Source organism: Mus musculus, chromosome 11, assembly GCF_000001635.26.
Source record: "Mus musculus strain C57BL/6J chromosome 11, GRCm38.p6 C57BL/6J".
Taxonomy (NCBI): domain Eukaryota; kingdom Metazoa; phylum Chordata; class Mammalia; order Rodentia; family Muridae; genus Mus; species Mus musculus.
This window is the reverse complement of record NC_000077.6, coordinates 76,243,715-76,255,878: the sequence shown is the minus strand read 5'-3', so window position 1 is coordinate 76,255,878 and position 12,164 is coordinate 76,243,715. Positions and strand designations below refer to the sequence as shown.

The 12,164-nt window shown below is 46.4% G+C and overlaps 1 protein-coding gene across 2 annotated transcripts; it reads right to left on the bottom strand.

Moving 5' to 3' along the window:
- Positions 1–5,253: 5,253 nt before the first annotated feature.
- Mrm3 (mitochondrial rRNA methyltransferase 3) lies at positions 5,254–12,143 on the bottom strand. Of its 2 annotated transcripts, NM_183263.5 has the most exons (4): positions 11,793–12,143; positions 11,356–11,600; positions 8,365–8,532; positions 5,257–5,984 (listed from the first exon to the last, which is right to left on the bottom strand). In NM_183263.5, the coding sequence occupies exons 1-4, from the start codon at positions 12,104–12,106 to the stop codon at positions 5,455–5,457; spliced, it is 1,257 nt and encodes a 418-aa protein (NP_899086.2). In that variant the 5' UTR covers positions 12,107–12,143; the 3' UTR covers positions 5,257–5,454. The 2 variants fall into 2 exon arrangements, with proteins under 2 accessions (XP_030102108.1, NP_899086.2); XM_030246248.1 differs by lacking the exon at positions 11,793–12,143 and having other exon boundaries at positions 5,254–5,984; positions 11,414–11,600.
- Between the last annotated feature and the right edge of the window lie 21 nt (positions 12,144–12,164).

Genomic DNA, 12,164 nt, shown 5'->3' with positions numbered 1-12,164 from the left:
AAAGGGCAGATGGCACCAGCTTCCTCTCTGAGTCAGGTGGTTTCTGCTCTGTCCTGCCCACCATGTGTTCTTGAAACCAGTGGCCTTCACTTATTCCAGCATACGGAGCCAGCACTGCTTTTTTGGCAAGCTTCAAGTGGTAATTTCCAGCCAGACTTTGTTTTATCCTGTTGCCTAATTAAAGACACAAAAAAGCTGTTCCCCCTCCTGCTCCCATGCTCATGGTGGCAAACTGAATCCAGCAAGGAGAGGACTGTGGCTTGGGAACAGGTCTGTGGGACTTGCAATGGTCTTCTTAAAGGGAGCAAGGAGAAAACACGGGCAAGTGAGGACACGTGTGTCAAAATGCTGCACAGAGTCGACACATAGGGAGTGGCCTGGGCTAGCATCCAGTGCCACATGCTGAGGTGCTCACATTCTGTACACAGAGACATTTCTTCTGTCAGCCTGGGCAGACCTGTGCCTGCCTTGTAGCACCACAACACCAATGAGGTACAAAAGCCAGGGTGGCAGTACCCAGGGGCTGCAGAGGTTCAAGAGCACCCTTCTCCCTTCCCACTGTCTTGTGCAGCCAGTCCTGAGCCCACCAAGATCTTACAAAGTTTCTCCCACAATGGTTATACTAAAGGGGTTACCTCATCTATATCCCTTATTGACAATGCCTCCAAGCAGGCTGCTTAGGGGACTTTCTAGGGGACCACCGTTCACTGTGATTATATTATTCTTTCTTTCTTTATGTATGTGAGTACACTGTCACTCTCTTCAGACACACCAGAAGAGGACATGGGATCCCATTACAGATGGTTGTAAACTACTATGTGGTTTCTGGGAATTGAACTGGAAGAACAGTTAGTGCTCTCAACCGCTGGGCCATCTCTCCAGCCCATGACTTCATTATTAAGGCAAGGGCCTGTGAGCATACGTGGTAAACCTTCCAGGAACAAAGGCTGTATATGGACTTATATAGTAGTTCTGCTTTGTGCTGGGAACTCTGCTGCAGGGGAATCAGAACATAGGGTGTTCTCCACATACTTTACGGAGGAAAGATGAAGGTCTTCGTTTCATTCCTGTTGCTGTGATAAAACACTGTGACCAAACAGCTTACTGGAAAGTTTCTTTTACAATTCAGTTCCAGGGTCCATCAGAGCCAGAAGTCACTCCTACAACACAGGATCCTATGCCGCCACCCACAGTGGGCAGCTCTTCACACCTTAACAAAGTAATCAAGATCATTCATTCCTCACAGACTGCCCCAGAGGCCAACTTACCTAGGCAGTCCTTTGTTGAGATTCCTTTCCCAGGTGATCCTAGAGGGCGTGAAGCTGACAATTAAAACTAACCACTGCTACGTGGGTCACGCCTGTAGTGTTCTGGGCTGCTTCCCAGGCCGGGACTGTATTAGGCCAAGTGCATGTAACTCCTCAAGAACAGCTGAGATTTCCTTTTAAAGTTACAACTCTGAAAAGCCATCATACTGCCCTGAGTAGGCTTCAGTGGCCTCAGGGCTGGACTTTGGATGCTCAGACCTCAAATAGCAATCGTAAGGACTAGAGCTAAGAATATAGTCTTCACCAGCTACTCTGGGGTGTGCCTCGCCCTCATCCCCATGAGCGGCAAGGAGGGCGAGTAACCCTGCTGCAGCTCTTGCTTCCTCCTCCCACCTTTTGTTCCCACTCATGAAGCAGCAGCACTGGTGATGGGGCACCCCAAGTCTGAGGTTTCCTGAGTAGATGACACAGCTGGGAATCGCTATACAGAGGGGAGAAGTGCAGGGCCAATCCCAGAACACTGGGCCACTGAGCACTGAGCGGGCGTGCCTCCTGGGACTCCAGTGAGACTGGGCTGGCAGCTGTAGCCCCAGCTGCTCAGATGAGACTCTGCTCTGTTTAGAAACAGTTCATCAGTTAATTTGGCTCCTAGTTTATTTTGTTTGTGTATTCACTCCCTCCTGGAGTGAAAGGGAAAAGACTGTTGTAGTTAAAAGCAACATACTTCTTGAAAGTAAAACAAGATGAGCCCAAATGGCAAGAACGTCACTGAGCGGCTGGGGAGGCAGCTGGGTGGAGGTAGGAGCCCCAGGGCCTAAAGTACAACCCATGGTCAGAGAATCCTGGCAGGCTGGGCTGCTGGGACTTTGTGTGGCCCTGATGCACTTCAGCACGGGTGACAGTCATCAGAAGTTGCTGTGAGCCCTTGGAGCAAGATGTCAAGTAGTATTTTGCCCCATGTGTCTAAGTGACCAGGATTCTCACCACTTAGCAACTGGCTGAGGTAAAGGACCAAACGCACTGGGCAAGGCTATGCATGTAAGCTTCCTGTGACAGGAACACATGGGACATCTCCCAGAGGCTAGACATAGAAACTGTGTTAATGTCTATATTCTCTTGAATTTCAGATTCTGATCTCCACTGAGCTGAGATATAATCCAAGTTTGCAGTACTCTTTGGCAGGGGGAGCTAGGACTCCATTTGAACAACTTAAGCCCAGGGCAAGTCCCAACTCTCTAGCCTGTGTAACCATTTCTGAGGTGAGGCCTGCCACCTTGTGGCCAAAGCTACTACTACAGGGGGCCTCCCTGCAAAGCCAAGCAGGAGCCTAGGCCAGTTTTTCAGTTTCCCTTCCAGTTTCCATAACTCTGACTGCTCCATTTTATTCCTGTTTCCTGGGGAAATGGTGACATTCATTGTTCTCAAAGGTGAAAATTCATGATAGCGATTTTCCAACTTCTTTTATGAATACATTGTTGAGGGCATCAGATCTCATTACAGATGGTTGTGAGCCACCATGTGGTTGCTGGAAATTGAACTCAGGACCTATGGAAGAGCAAGCTGCCAGTGCTCTTATCTCTCCAGCCCGTGATTTTTTTCATGTTTGCTCAGCAAGAACATAGCCACAAGCACTCCCCTGTAGTCAGTCACTTAAAAGGACAATGTGTGTACCCCAGCCCCCAGGCTAAGTTCTAACACTGGCCAGAAAGCATTTGACAAATACACTTCTTATCCGTCTTGCACCTAGGATAGCAGAATGGCCTCAAGTTGCACACAATGCAGGAGACTAAGTACAGGAGAGTGGCTGGCAGAGGTGTGCTTGCTTGCTTCCTTTTGGTGCCTTCTGTTTCTTTAGCACTCTCTGAGGTGTTGAAGGGGAGACTAAATGCCAGCAGGCTCAGCAGAGTGGTGTGAATTCTTCCCTGCTGCCTTTAAAACCCAGCCTGCTGTGATAGTCATTACAGTCCCCCTCAGCTCACATTGTGTTCCAGCCTTTGTGGGCCACAGTAAAAAAACTTTGGGCTCAGCACATGCCTTTAATCCCAGTAGAAGCAGGCAGAGCTCTGTGAGTTCTAAGACAGCCTGGACTACATAGAGAAAGAAACCCCATCTCTGTCTGTCGCAGACTCTCACACACATATCCCTCCGCCCTCGGAGAAAAGGCTTTGGCCTTTCCTGGTTTTTAAAAGCTGACTAGAGACTGAGAATCTCAGGAACCCATGGACTACCCACCCACATCAAACGTTTGTGCAGTACCCTGGGAGGGCAGGCAGTGTTCTTCCTGGGAGGACACAGCCAACAAAACCAAACACTACCAGTAATCTCTCCTAAAGCACCCCAAAGCCCTGGCATCTGCCACCTGGTACATGGGCAGCTTGCCCAGTTGATTCTCCCAAGAGTTTTACTAGAGCTGAAGGAATGGAAAGGGAAGGGTTGGCTCTATGGTTTCTGTTGTACGTGCAGCAACTTGTTCAGCCTTCCTAGAATAAGCAGCAAAGGAGTCCGACAGGAACCTAGTCATTGGAGCTGCTGGGCTTGAAGATGTAGCACAAATACTTGCTTGGAACCTCAACTCTAAACCAATTGTTTGTGGTTGCAGAAGTAGTGTTTAGAACGGATTCCAAACTCCAGCACCCCCACTCCTTCCCATGGTTACTCAGCAGGTGCAACTACCTGCTTTGGTCTTCTCTGACCTCACTGTATTTTGGGGTTTAAGGATCCAGCCTATCCCTGGGGATCTGAGAGCTCAGTGCTGAGGCAGTATGATTAGAGCCTCCGCACCCTGACCTTGTAAGGTCCTCGGCTCACAACACCCAGTGATGCTTCCTGATCTAAAAATGAAATGTACATTTTTTTATTTTTAATTACATGTATATGAATGTGTCTGTTTATGCACATCTGAGTATACATATCTGAGGCCAGAAGGAGCAGATCACTTGGAGATGAAATTAAAGGTAGCCACCCAACATGATCCACCAAACATGAGCCCTGGGAATTCAACTGGGATCTCTGAAATATCAGTTAGATGCTGGGCCATTTCGGCAGCCCCTTAGATCATTGCTGTGTGTGGAGGTCAGAGAAAGACTCTGTGGAGTTGGTTTTCTCCTTTATATGGATTCCAGGGATTGAACTCAGGTCACCAGGCTTGGACAGCAAGTGCTTTTACTCCCTGGGTCATCTTGCTGTTCCCCTAAATCACAGCATTTAATCAAGTGCCACTAAAACCATGACTAGCAGCAAGGAGCTGGTAAGCAAGCTGGCACTTCCAGCAGCAGGTTATGCTGCAAAGTGGACTCAGGGTCTCACCTCTTTTCATACAGAATCCTCAAAAAGATGCCTGTAGAGCTAGGCATGGTGGTGCACACCTTGGTCCTACACTCTGGAAGCAGAGGCTGGTGGGTCTCTATGCTCAAGGCCACCCTGGTCTATATAATAAGTTCTAGACTTTCCAGGGCTATAGGTCTCAGAACAAACAAATGAATACCTTTGCAGAGGAGCTGTGCAAAGAAGGCATGACACCACCTGATGAACTGCTTCAGTTGGTTCACCACAAAGGCAGAAAATCCACATCAGCTGCCTGTGGGACAGAAGGCCTGGATATGCCAGCCCAGAGATGGCTGCAGAGAAATCCGAAAAACAGCTGGCTGCTGGTTACCATGCCCTGTAGCCCTCAGCTTCTCAGAAAATACTAAGGCACTGGGAATTTGGCTCCTTTAGCAGAGTACCTATGTAGTACACACTAGAAAAAAGTTACAATCTCAAAACTAGTGGAGATAGGAGATTATAGGGAGAATTTTGATGGGGCTGGAGAGTTGGCTCAGTGGTTAAGAGCACCTGCTGCTCTTCCAGAGAACAGTTTCGGTACCTAACACTCACAAGGTGGTTCATGACCATAAGTCCAGTTCCAGGGGATATGACACCTCTACTGACCTCTGCCAGGTACCAGGCATACTTGTGGTATAGTATACACACCTGCAAACACTCATATGGGTAAAATGAAAAAGAATTTTGACCTTTGTTGTTTAATAAGGAACAGCAGACACTAATAGAAACTCTTTTTTTTTAAGTACCACACAATGGTGGCAGTGCCTACCCCCTGGCTCCTGTGTTGTCACCTTGGCCAGCCTCCTAGCAGAGGAGGGGCTGGAGGTGCCCTTCCCCTCCCACTGAGGATTCCTGTGCTCCTTCAGTGGTAACTCCTGTCCCTGCTCAAGTCTTCCACCTTTATCCTCAGCTGCCTTTTCCCTTCAAAGAGCAGGATGCTCGCAGCCATGGCTGAGTTCAGACTGTCCACACCAGGTACAACGGGGATCAGCAGTCTCTTGCCACCGGTACTCTCGGCCAGTTGCAGGGATTCCAGGCTCACTCCATGCGTCTCCCCACCTATCACCACAGCTGCTGGTGCTCCTGTCCAGTCCAAATCATAACTCTGGACCTCAAGTTTGGGCAGCCAGTCCTTTCTGGTTTTAGTGTCTAGGTCCTCTTCATACTTGTGAAACTTTAAGAATCGGCGATCACATGCCCAGTCACGGTCACCGGTTTTATCAGACATCTGAACCTGGGCATAGTGACCACAGTTGTCTGCCACATAGACTCGAGTGTCAGGAGGCAAGTGATTGGGCACTGTTTCCCATTCCACATTGTTCACAATGGGTACCTGGAAATGTGCCCCCATGCCTGCCCGGAGCACTTTAGGCTCCCAGGCATCCACACAGCCTAAAAAACAAAGGATACAAATTGAGACTTAACCAATCTTCCTAGACTACAAAGGTAACGCTGAAGTAAGTCCCTTTAATCCTAACCAAGAGATAAACCAACAGTTTTTCCATTACAGTTTTCGCCATTGCTGGGACCAAGAGCCTCCCATCTGATGACACTGACCAGCAAAGGGTCTAGAAGACCGATTGCTGCTAGTGCTGAAATAGATGTTGTTCATCGCACCCATACACAGGTGCCAGGCATTGCAAGGAATATAATGGAGATTAAAATGCCACCATGGACCTGCAGGGATGCAGGGCATCAACTGTGGCACTGGAAGATCACTGAATCAGATGACCACAGTATCAACAGTAACTGATGTCAAAGAAGCATGAGCAGGGAAACACTAAAATCTACGAGACTGTGACACTGAACTGGCTGCTAGGGGACACGGGGATTGTGCTGGAGAGAGGTCCAGGCAGAGCACAAAGGCAGAGTGAGCGAGCACGCCTGCTGCTGGACAGGGAGGGTGGGATAGGAGGCCAGAGGTAGGCAATGGCCAACATAACAAAGTTGGTAGTCCTGTCCCTGCCAAGGCCCTCCCTCATGCTGCAGTGAGAAGGCTAGAGGAACCTACTTGGACATAGTCACATCTAGACCTGAGGGCTCCTGTGCACTGGCTGCCCAGTAGATACTGACCTGCCATATGACTACTCCCACCACAGGCAAGTAGGAGGAAGGCATTTCCCCATTGAGTGTCACAGGGCTGCCTTATGACAGGTCATTTTAAAAGTTAACTCGGCAAGCTTAGGATAGTATCTGTCAGACCACAGAGAATATACTCATGCCCAGACATTCCCACCTATGGGCTTTCCTAAGCACTGCAGGGAACCAGAGATGGGAGCTGGACTATAGGCCAAGTGAGAGCCCCTTCTGCCGCACCTTCCTCCTCTTTCCCTACCTCCTTCACCCCAGCCGTGGGGACAAGTGAGAACCGCATTACCTCAGCAATGCGAGCACATTCCCAAAACCGCACTGCTATCGACAATGGAGTGGGTGGGGTACTGAAAATGGAACCCCAGAAACTAGGTCTCACACTGCCAGACCTGAGTTGGACAGAGTGTGTCAGGGGAGAGTTGAATGGAGCAATTTAGGCAAGTCTCAGCAATTGCTCCACTGTTAGTTTATATTTAATAGTAGCTTGGGTGTCTCTGATGAGTGACAAGCTCCCTCCCTTCCGCTCCCAGGGTGTAAAAGGCACTCTAGACATGTCTCAACTGCTAGCCAGGTATGTTTAGAACCAAGCCTATTAATCCCTTCTGTGAGAAAAAGCTCAGATGTAGTAAGGCTAATTTGTGTATCACTGTGTATCACATTTCCCTGAGGCTAAGAAAAATGTCCCAGGATACAGAATCACTCTGGTGACAGCTTTCTTTCTATGGGATTCAGAACTCAAGGGTTAGGAAGGACTCATATACTCAACACTTTGAGAACTTAAGATAGACAAGGATCTTAAACCAAGTCTTAACTTTGGCATGTAAATAATTAATGTATATTCATAAAAATTTCATAAAATGGGAACCTATTTTTCCTCCCATTGACTTAAAATTCCAAAACAGCACATCAGGTCTCAAAATATTTTTAAAATACAAGCAACATTTACTGAATGCTTCTTTGCATCATTTCAAGTAATCTTAAAAAAACAAAGACCAACCATGAGGAGGATTCTTCTTATTTCCACTTTATAGACGAGAAATTTGACATTTAACATACTGTTTATTGAGCATGCAGTTAACCCAGAGCAGCTCAGAGTCAGACCCATGCGTGTCTGTCCTGAACCATAGCTCACTTGAAAGCAGCCAAGGAAGCCACTGGGTAGGAAGCGCTTGTCCAAGGTCGGAGAGATGCTCAGCATTTAAGAGTGCACACTGGGGGGCTGGAGAGATGGCTCAGCGGCTAAGAGCACTGACTGCTCTTCTGAAAGTCCTGAGTTCAAATCCCAGCAACCACATGGTGGCTCACAACCATCCGTAATGAGATCTGATGCCCTCTTCTGGTGCGTCTGAAGACAGCTGCAGTGTACTTATTTATAATAATAAATAAATCTTAAAAAAAAAAAGAGTGTACTTTGTTCTCATAGAGAGAGGACCTTACAAGCTGGGGGTTGACTCCCAGAACCTGTAGTGGGCAGCTCACAACTTCCTGTAACTACAGTTTCAGGGCATCATAAACCTGACCTCTGTAGATACCTGCACTTATATGTGCATGTATAGACACACACATGTACACATAATTAAAAAGAAAATTAACCTGTATAGACATACACATGTACACATAATTAAAAAGAAAATTAACCTATTTTATTTTATTTTTTATTTTTTTAAAGAGGTATTCTTACCTTTGGTGAGTAAGACTTTACTGCAGCCTGCTCCAGCTGCAGATCTCAGGATTGTCCCCAGGTTCCCAGGGTCACGGAGATTGTCACAAATCAACACTAGGGGCAGTGTATGGTGAAGCGGAGTCTCTGGATATGTCATCTTAACAGGGTCAGGTTTGGCAAAAATCCCTAAGGAAATAACACAGAACATTCACTAGCCTGGAGAGGGCATAGAAATGGTTTGACTTTTTTGTTTATTTATCATTCTTTATGTATTAAATTACCTAAGGAAAAGAGGAATATATTATGACTACAAATTTTCAAACAACAAAAATTCTACCACTGCTAACCCCATCATACTCCATCTGCTTCTAACCCTTCTCCTTTCTGAACTCCATGCACCCAACTATATCCACACACTTACTTGTGCTTTTTCTATACTGACAAACCACTGTGGGTGTGATAGAAAATATCTGGAAGCAGAACTCAGAGTTTAAGGCCATCCTGATCTACATAACAATAAGGTCACACACAAAACAAGAATTTGGGAAGTTCTCAGTGGTCCAGCACTTTCCTAGCATGCAGATGGCTTTGGGGGTTGATCTCTAACACTTCTAGAAGCAACAAAAACAGGACCTGAAAGCAAATGTTAAAAATGACATATCGGTGGCTGTAGAGATGGCTCTGACTGCTCTTCCAGAGGTCCTGAGTTCAAATCCCAGCAACTACATGGTGGCTCACAACCATCTGTAATGGGATCTAATGCCCTCTTCTAGTGTATCTGAAGACAGCTATAGCATACTCATATAAATAAAAATAAATAAATCTTAAAAAAAAAAAAAAGACATATAGGAGCTGGAGAGCTGACTCAGCAGTTAAGAATACCTGCAGCTCTTAAGGACCAGAGTTCAATTCCCAGCACCCACACTGTGGCTCCCAAGTCCAGTTTCAGGAGATCTGACACCCTCTTTTGACCTTACAATGCACCAGCCACACACATGGTGCACACACATATATGCAGGCAGAGCACTCACATACCTAACATTTTAGATTTAAAAACTAGCATCTATATAACCTATATTAGAGAATTTTTAAAAAGCATTTTGTCATCCCACTCAATGTGTCTTTGAAAATTTTATCATGTCAGTATCTTTGCAGCTACTATATTTTTCTAAGCATTGTAACATGAAGTGCCAGAGTTCAGCTCTTTCCAGTTTGTTTGTTTGTTTGTTATTTTAGGGTTTTTTGTGACAGAGTTTTTTCTGTGTGTAGGCTTGGCTATTCTGTAATTTGTCTATAAACCAGACTGGCCTTGAATCTGCCACAGATACACTTGCTTCTGTTTCCTGAGTGCCAGGATTAAAGACACACACCACCACTGCCCGGCCCTTTCCAGTTTTTTAGTTGATAATTAAAGACTTAAAGGTTTCCCCATTACAAACAAACAAACAAACAAAACAAAACAAAACATGCTACAATAAGTGTCCACAGAAGATTCTGTAGATGTCTGAAAACTTGTCTGGGTCAAATTCTTGTAAGTGAAATGGACAGTGGACATATGTTAACTCCTAATGTTAACAATGGCATGGAACCGCCCTCCTCAGAGGCTGTGGCTCTCTATTCATGTCTAGAATGAGGAATGTCTGCCTCCTAGCTCCAAGCCTGCTTAGCAGAGGGCATACTTACTCTCAGATTTTACCTCTGACAGGAAAACCAGCCCTGCATTAGTTCACTGCATTTTCCCCAGCACTAGGGAGATGGACAGCGTTTGCCCTAGACCTCTCATGACCCCTTTCCATTACCATCTTTGCTTATGCTCTCCTTTCCCCAAACTGTCTTGATGCTATAGCCCTTCTCCATTTTCCTGCTGGGTTTTTGTTTTACTTAATGTGTAGGCTTAACCTAAATATTTAAACAATAGCCACATAGCTCATCTTCATTGCTTGTCTTAAAATTTAAAAAATATCCCCAGGAAACAAATTCATAAAATTCTTAACAATCTTGTCCAGAAGTACTATACGGAAGATACTATGTGCAAGGGCTCATACTGAAGGAGTTGTGGGGGAGTGAGGACGGAGCCATTTGTAAGGTCTCTTGCTGAGGGTCAGCACCTTAGCAAGTTGAGCACAGTAACCCTTACTCTGTGACCCTTCTGTCCTCAATCTAATACAACACACGCAAATTGGCCAGGGTGCTCAGAAAAAAATGAAAATGGTAAGTGGCTTCCTTAATGAAAAATTCTCCCATTTAATAATCTCTGCAACGTATCCTAAAGCGCAGCTTTCAGGGCAGTATCTGGAGGGGAAGAAAGACACTAGAGAGGCACTGAAGATGAACTTGTAAGCCTCCACTCTACTGCCACGCCTGACCCCTGAGATGGACATCCAGGCCTCAGAGTGGAGAGGGAAAACCGATCCTCACATTGTCTTCTAACCCATGCACGTATACACACAAAATAAAGTTTTGTTTTGAGATAGGGCTTCAATGTTTGCTCTGGCTGTCATGGAACTCACTTTGTAGACCAGGCTGACCTCAAACTCAGAAATCTGCCTGCCTCTGCCTTCCAAATTCTGGAATTTTAAAGGCTTGCATTACTCCTGGCTCATAAAATGTTTTTAACATTCCATAAAACAAACAAACAAACAACAACTGGGCTTTTTTTTTTTTTTTCATGCCTCCTCAGCAGGAAGGAGGTGCAAACAGGAATGTCAGGGGTCGAAGCTATCCATAGCTACATACAGAATGTGAAGCCTGCCTGAACTACAATTGTCAAAAACAAGCAAAAGCCCCACAATTAAGTATGAATGAGAAATTGGTTCAGTTGCCAGTAAAATACCATCAAAACATAGAGGCCTGAGAAGTCCTATTTCTTTTTAGACGTTAGTCAATAAAAATTTAAACTTGATTTAAATAAAATTCGTTACCTTAAGACAAGTATGAACAAGAAAGTCTAGGATACTACACTTGTATGAAATAGAAATCCCAGATATTGGCACACTGTATATCACTGACCCATTATTCCTTGTGGCGTTACTAGGTCTGACCAATCCTTGATGTCCTCAAATTTCACCTTAATGAGGCTGACGTCTTTCAGCTTGTCTACCGGCAACTCCTTGACGTACTCCAGACGGCTAAAAAAGAACGCTTTGGGCACAGCTCCAGCCTTGAGAGCATCTGCAATCAGCCTGCGACCTTCCAGTAGGATCTTCCCTTGCTTTTCCCGAAAAGGCCTGGACTTAACTATTGTCATCACACTGCTGTGGGTGCAAACAGAGAGGGGATGATTATCAACGCTCTTGGCATGGAGGGATACATGAAGTTCTAACAGACACGCACAAGCCTCAAAAGACGACATTTATTTTGCACCGTCGAAACAGTAAGAGCCAGAAGCTTCACAGTGAAGCAAGAAAAGAAACGGGAGCAGATGACAAGTCTCAAAAACATATCACCTTAGCCTCCTGTCCCCGGGAAAGGCCTTATCGTAGCGAAGCCCTGCCTCTTCCCAGGTGTGAGGGGTCTGGGATGGGGATGTCTCAAGAGGCTGTTTCTGTCGCTGTCCCTGGGAACTGGCCTTAGGGACCGCCTTGCGAGGCTGCTGGTCAGGAGCGCGCTTCCGTTCCTCCACCTGTCCCGAGGGAGACAACACTCTCACCGGGCTACGCCGCAGCGCCCGGACCCAGCGCCGAGCGTTGAGGTCCCGAGTCTGGACCACCCGCAGCAATGATCCCAGGGAGCACCACATGCCCTTCGCCGGCGCTGCCATCTTTCCCCTGGCGCGCGCTACCTCACCCGAGCGCGCGGTCGAGTGTTAGTGACGTCAC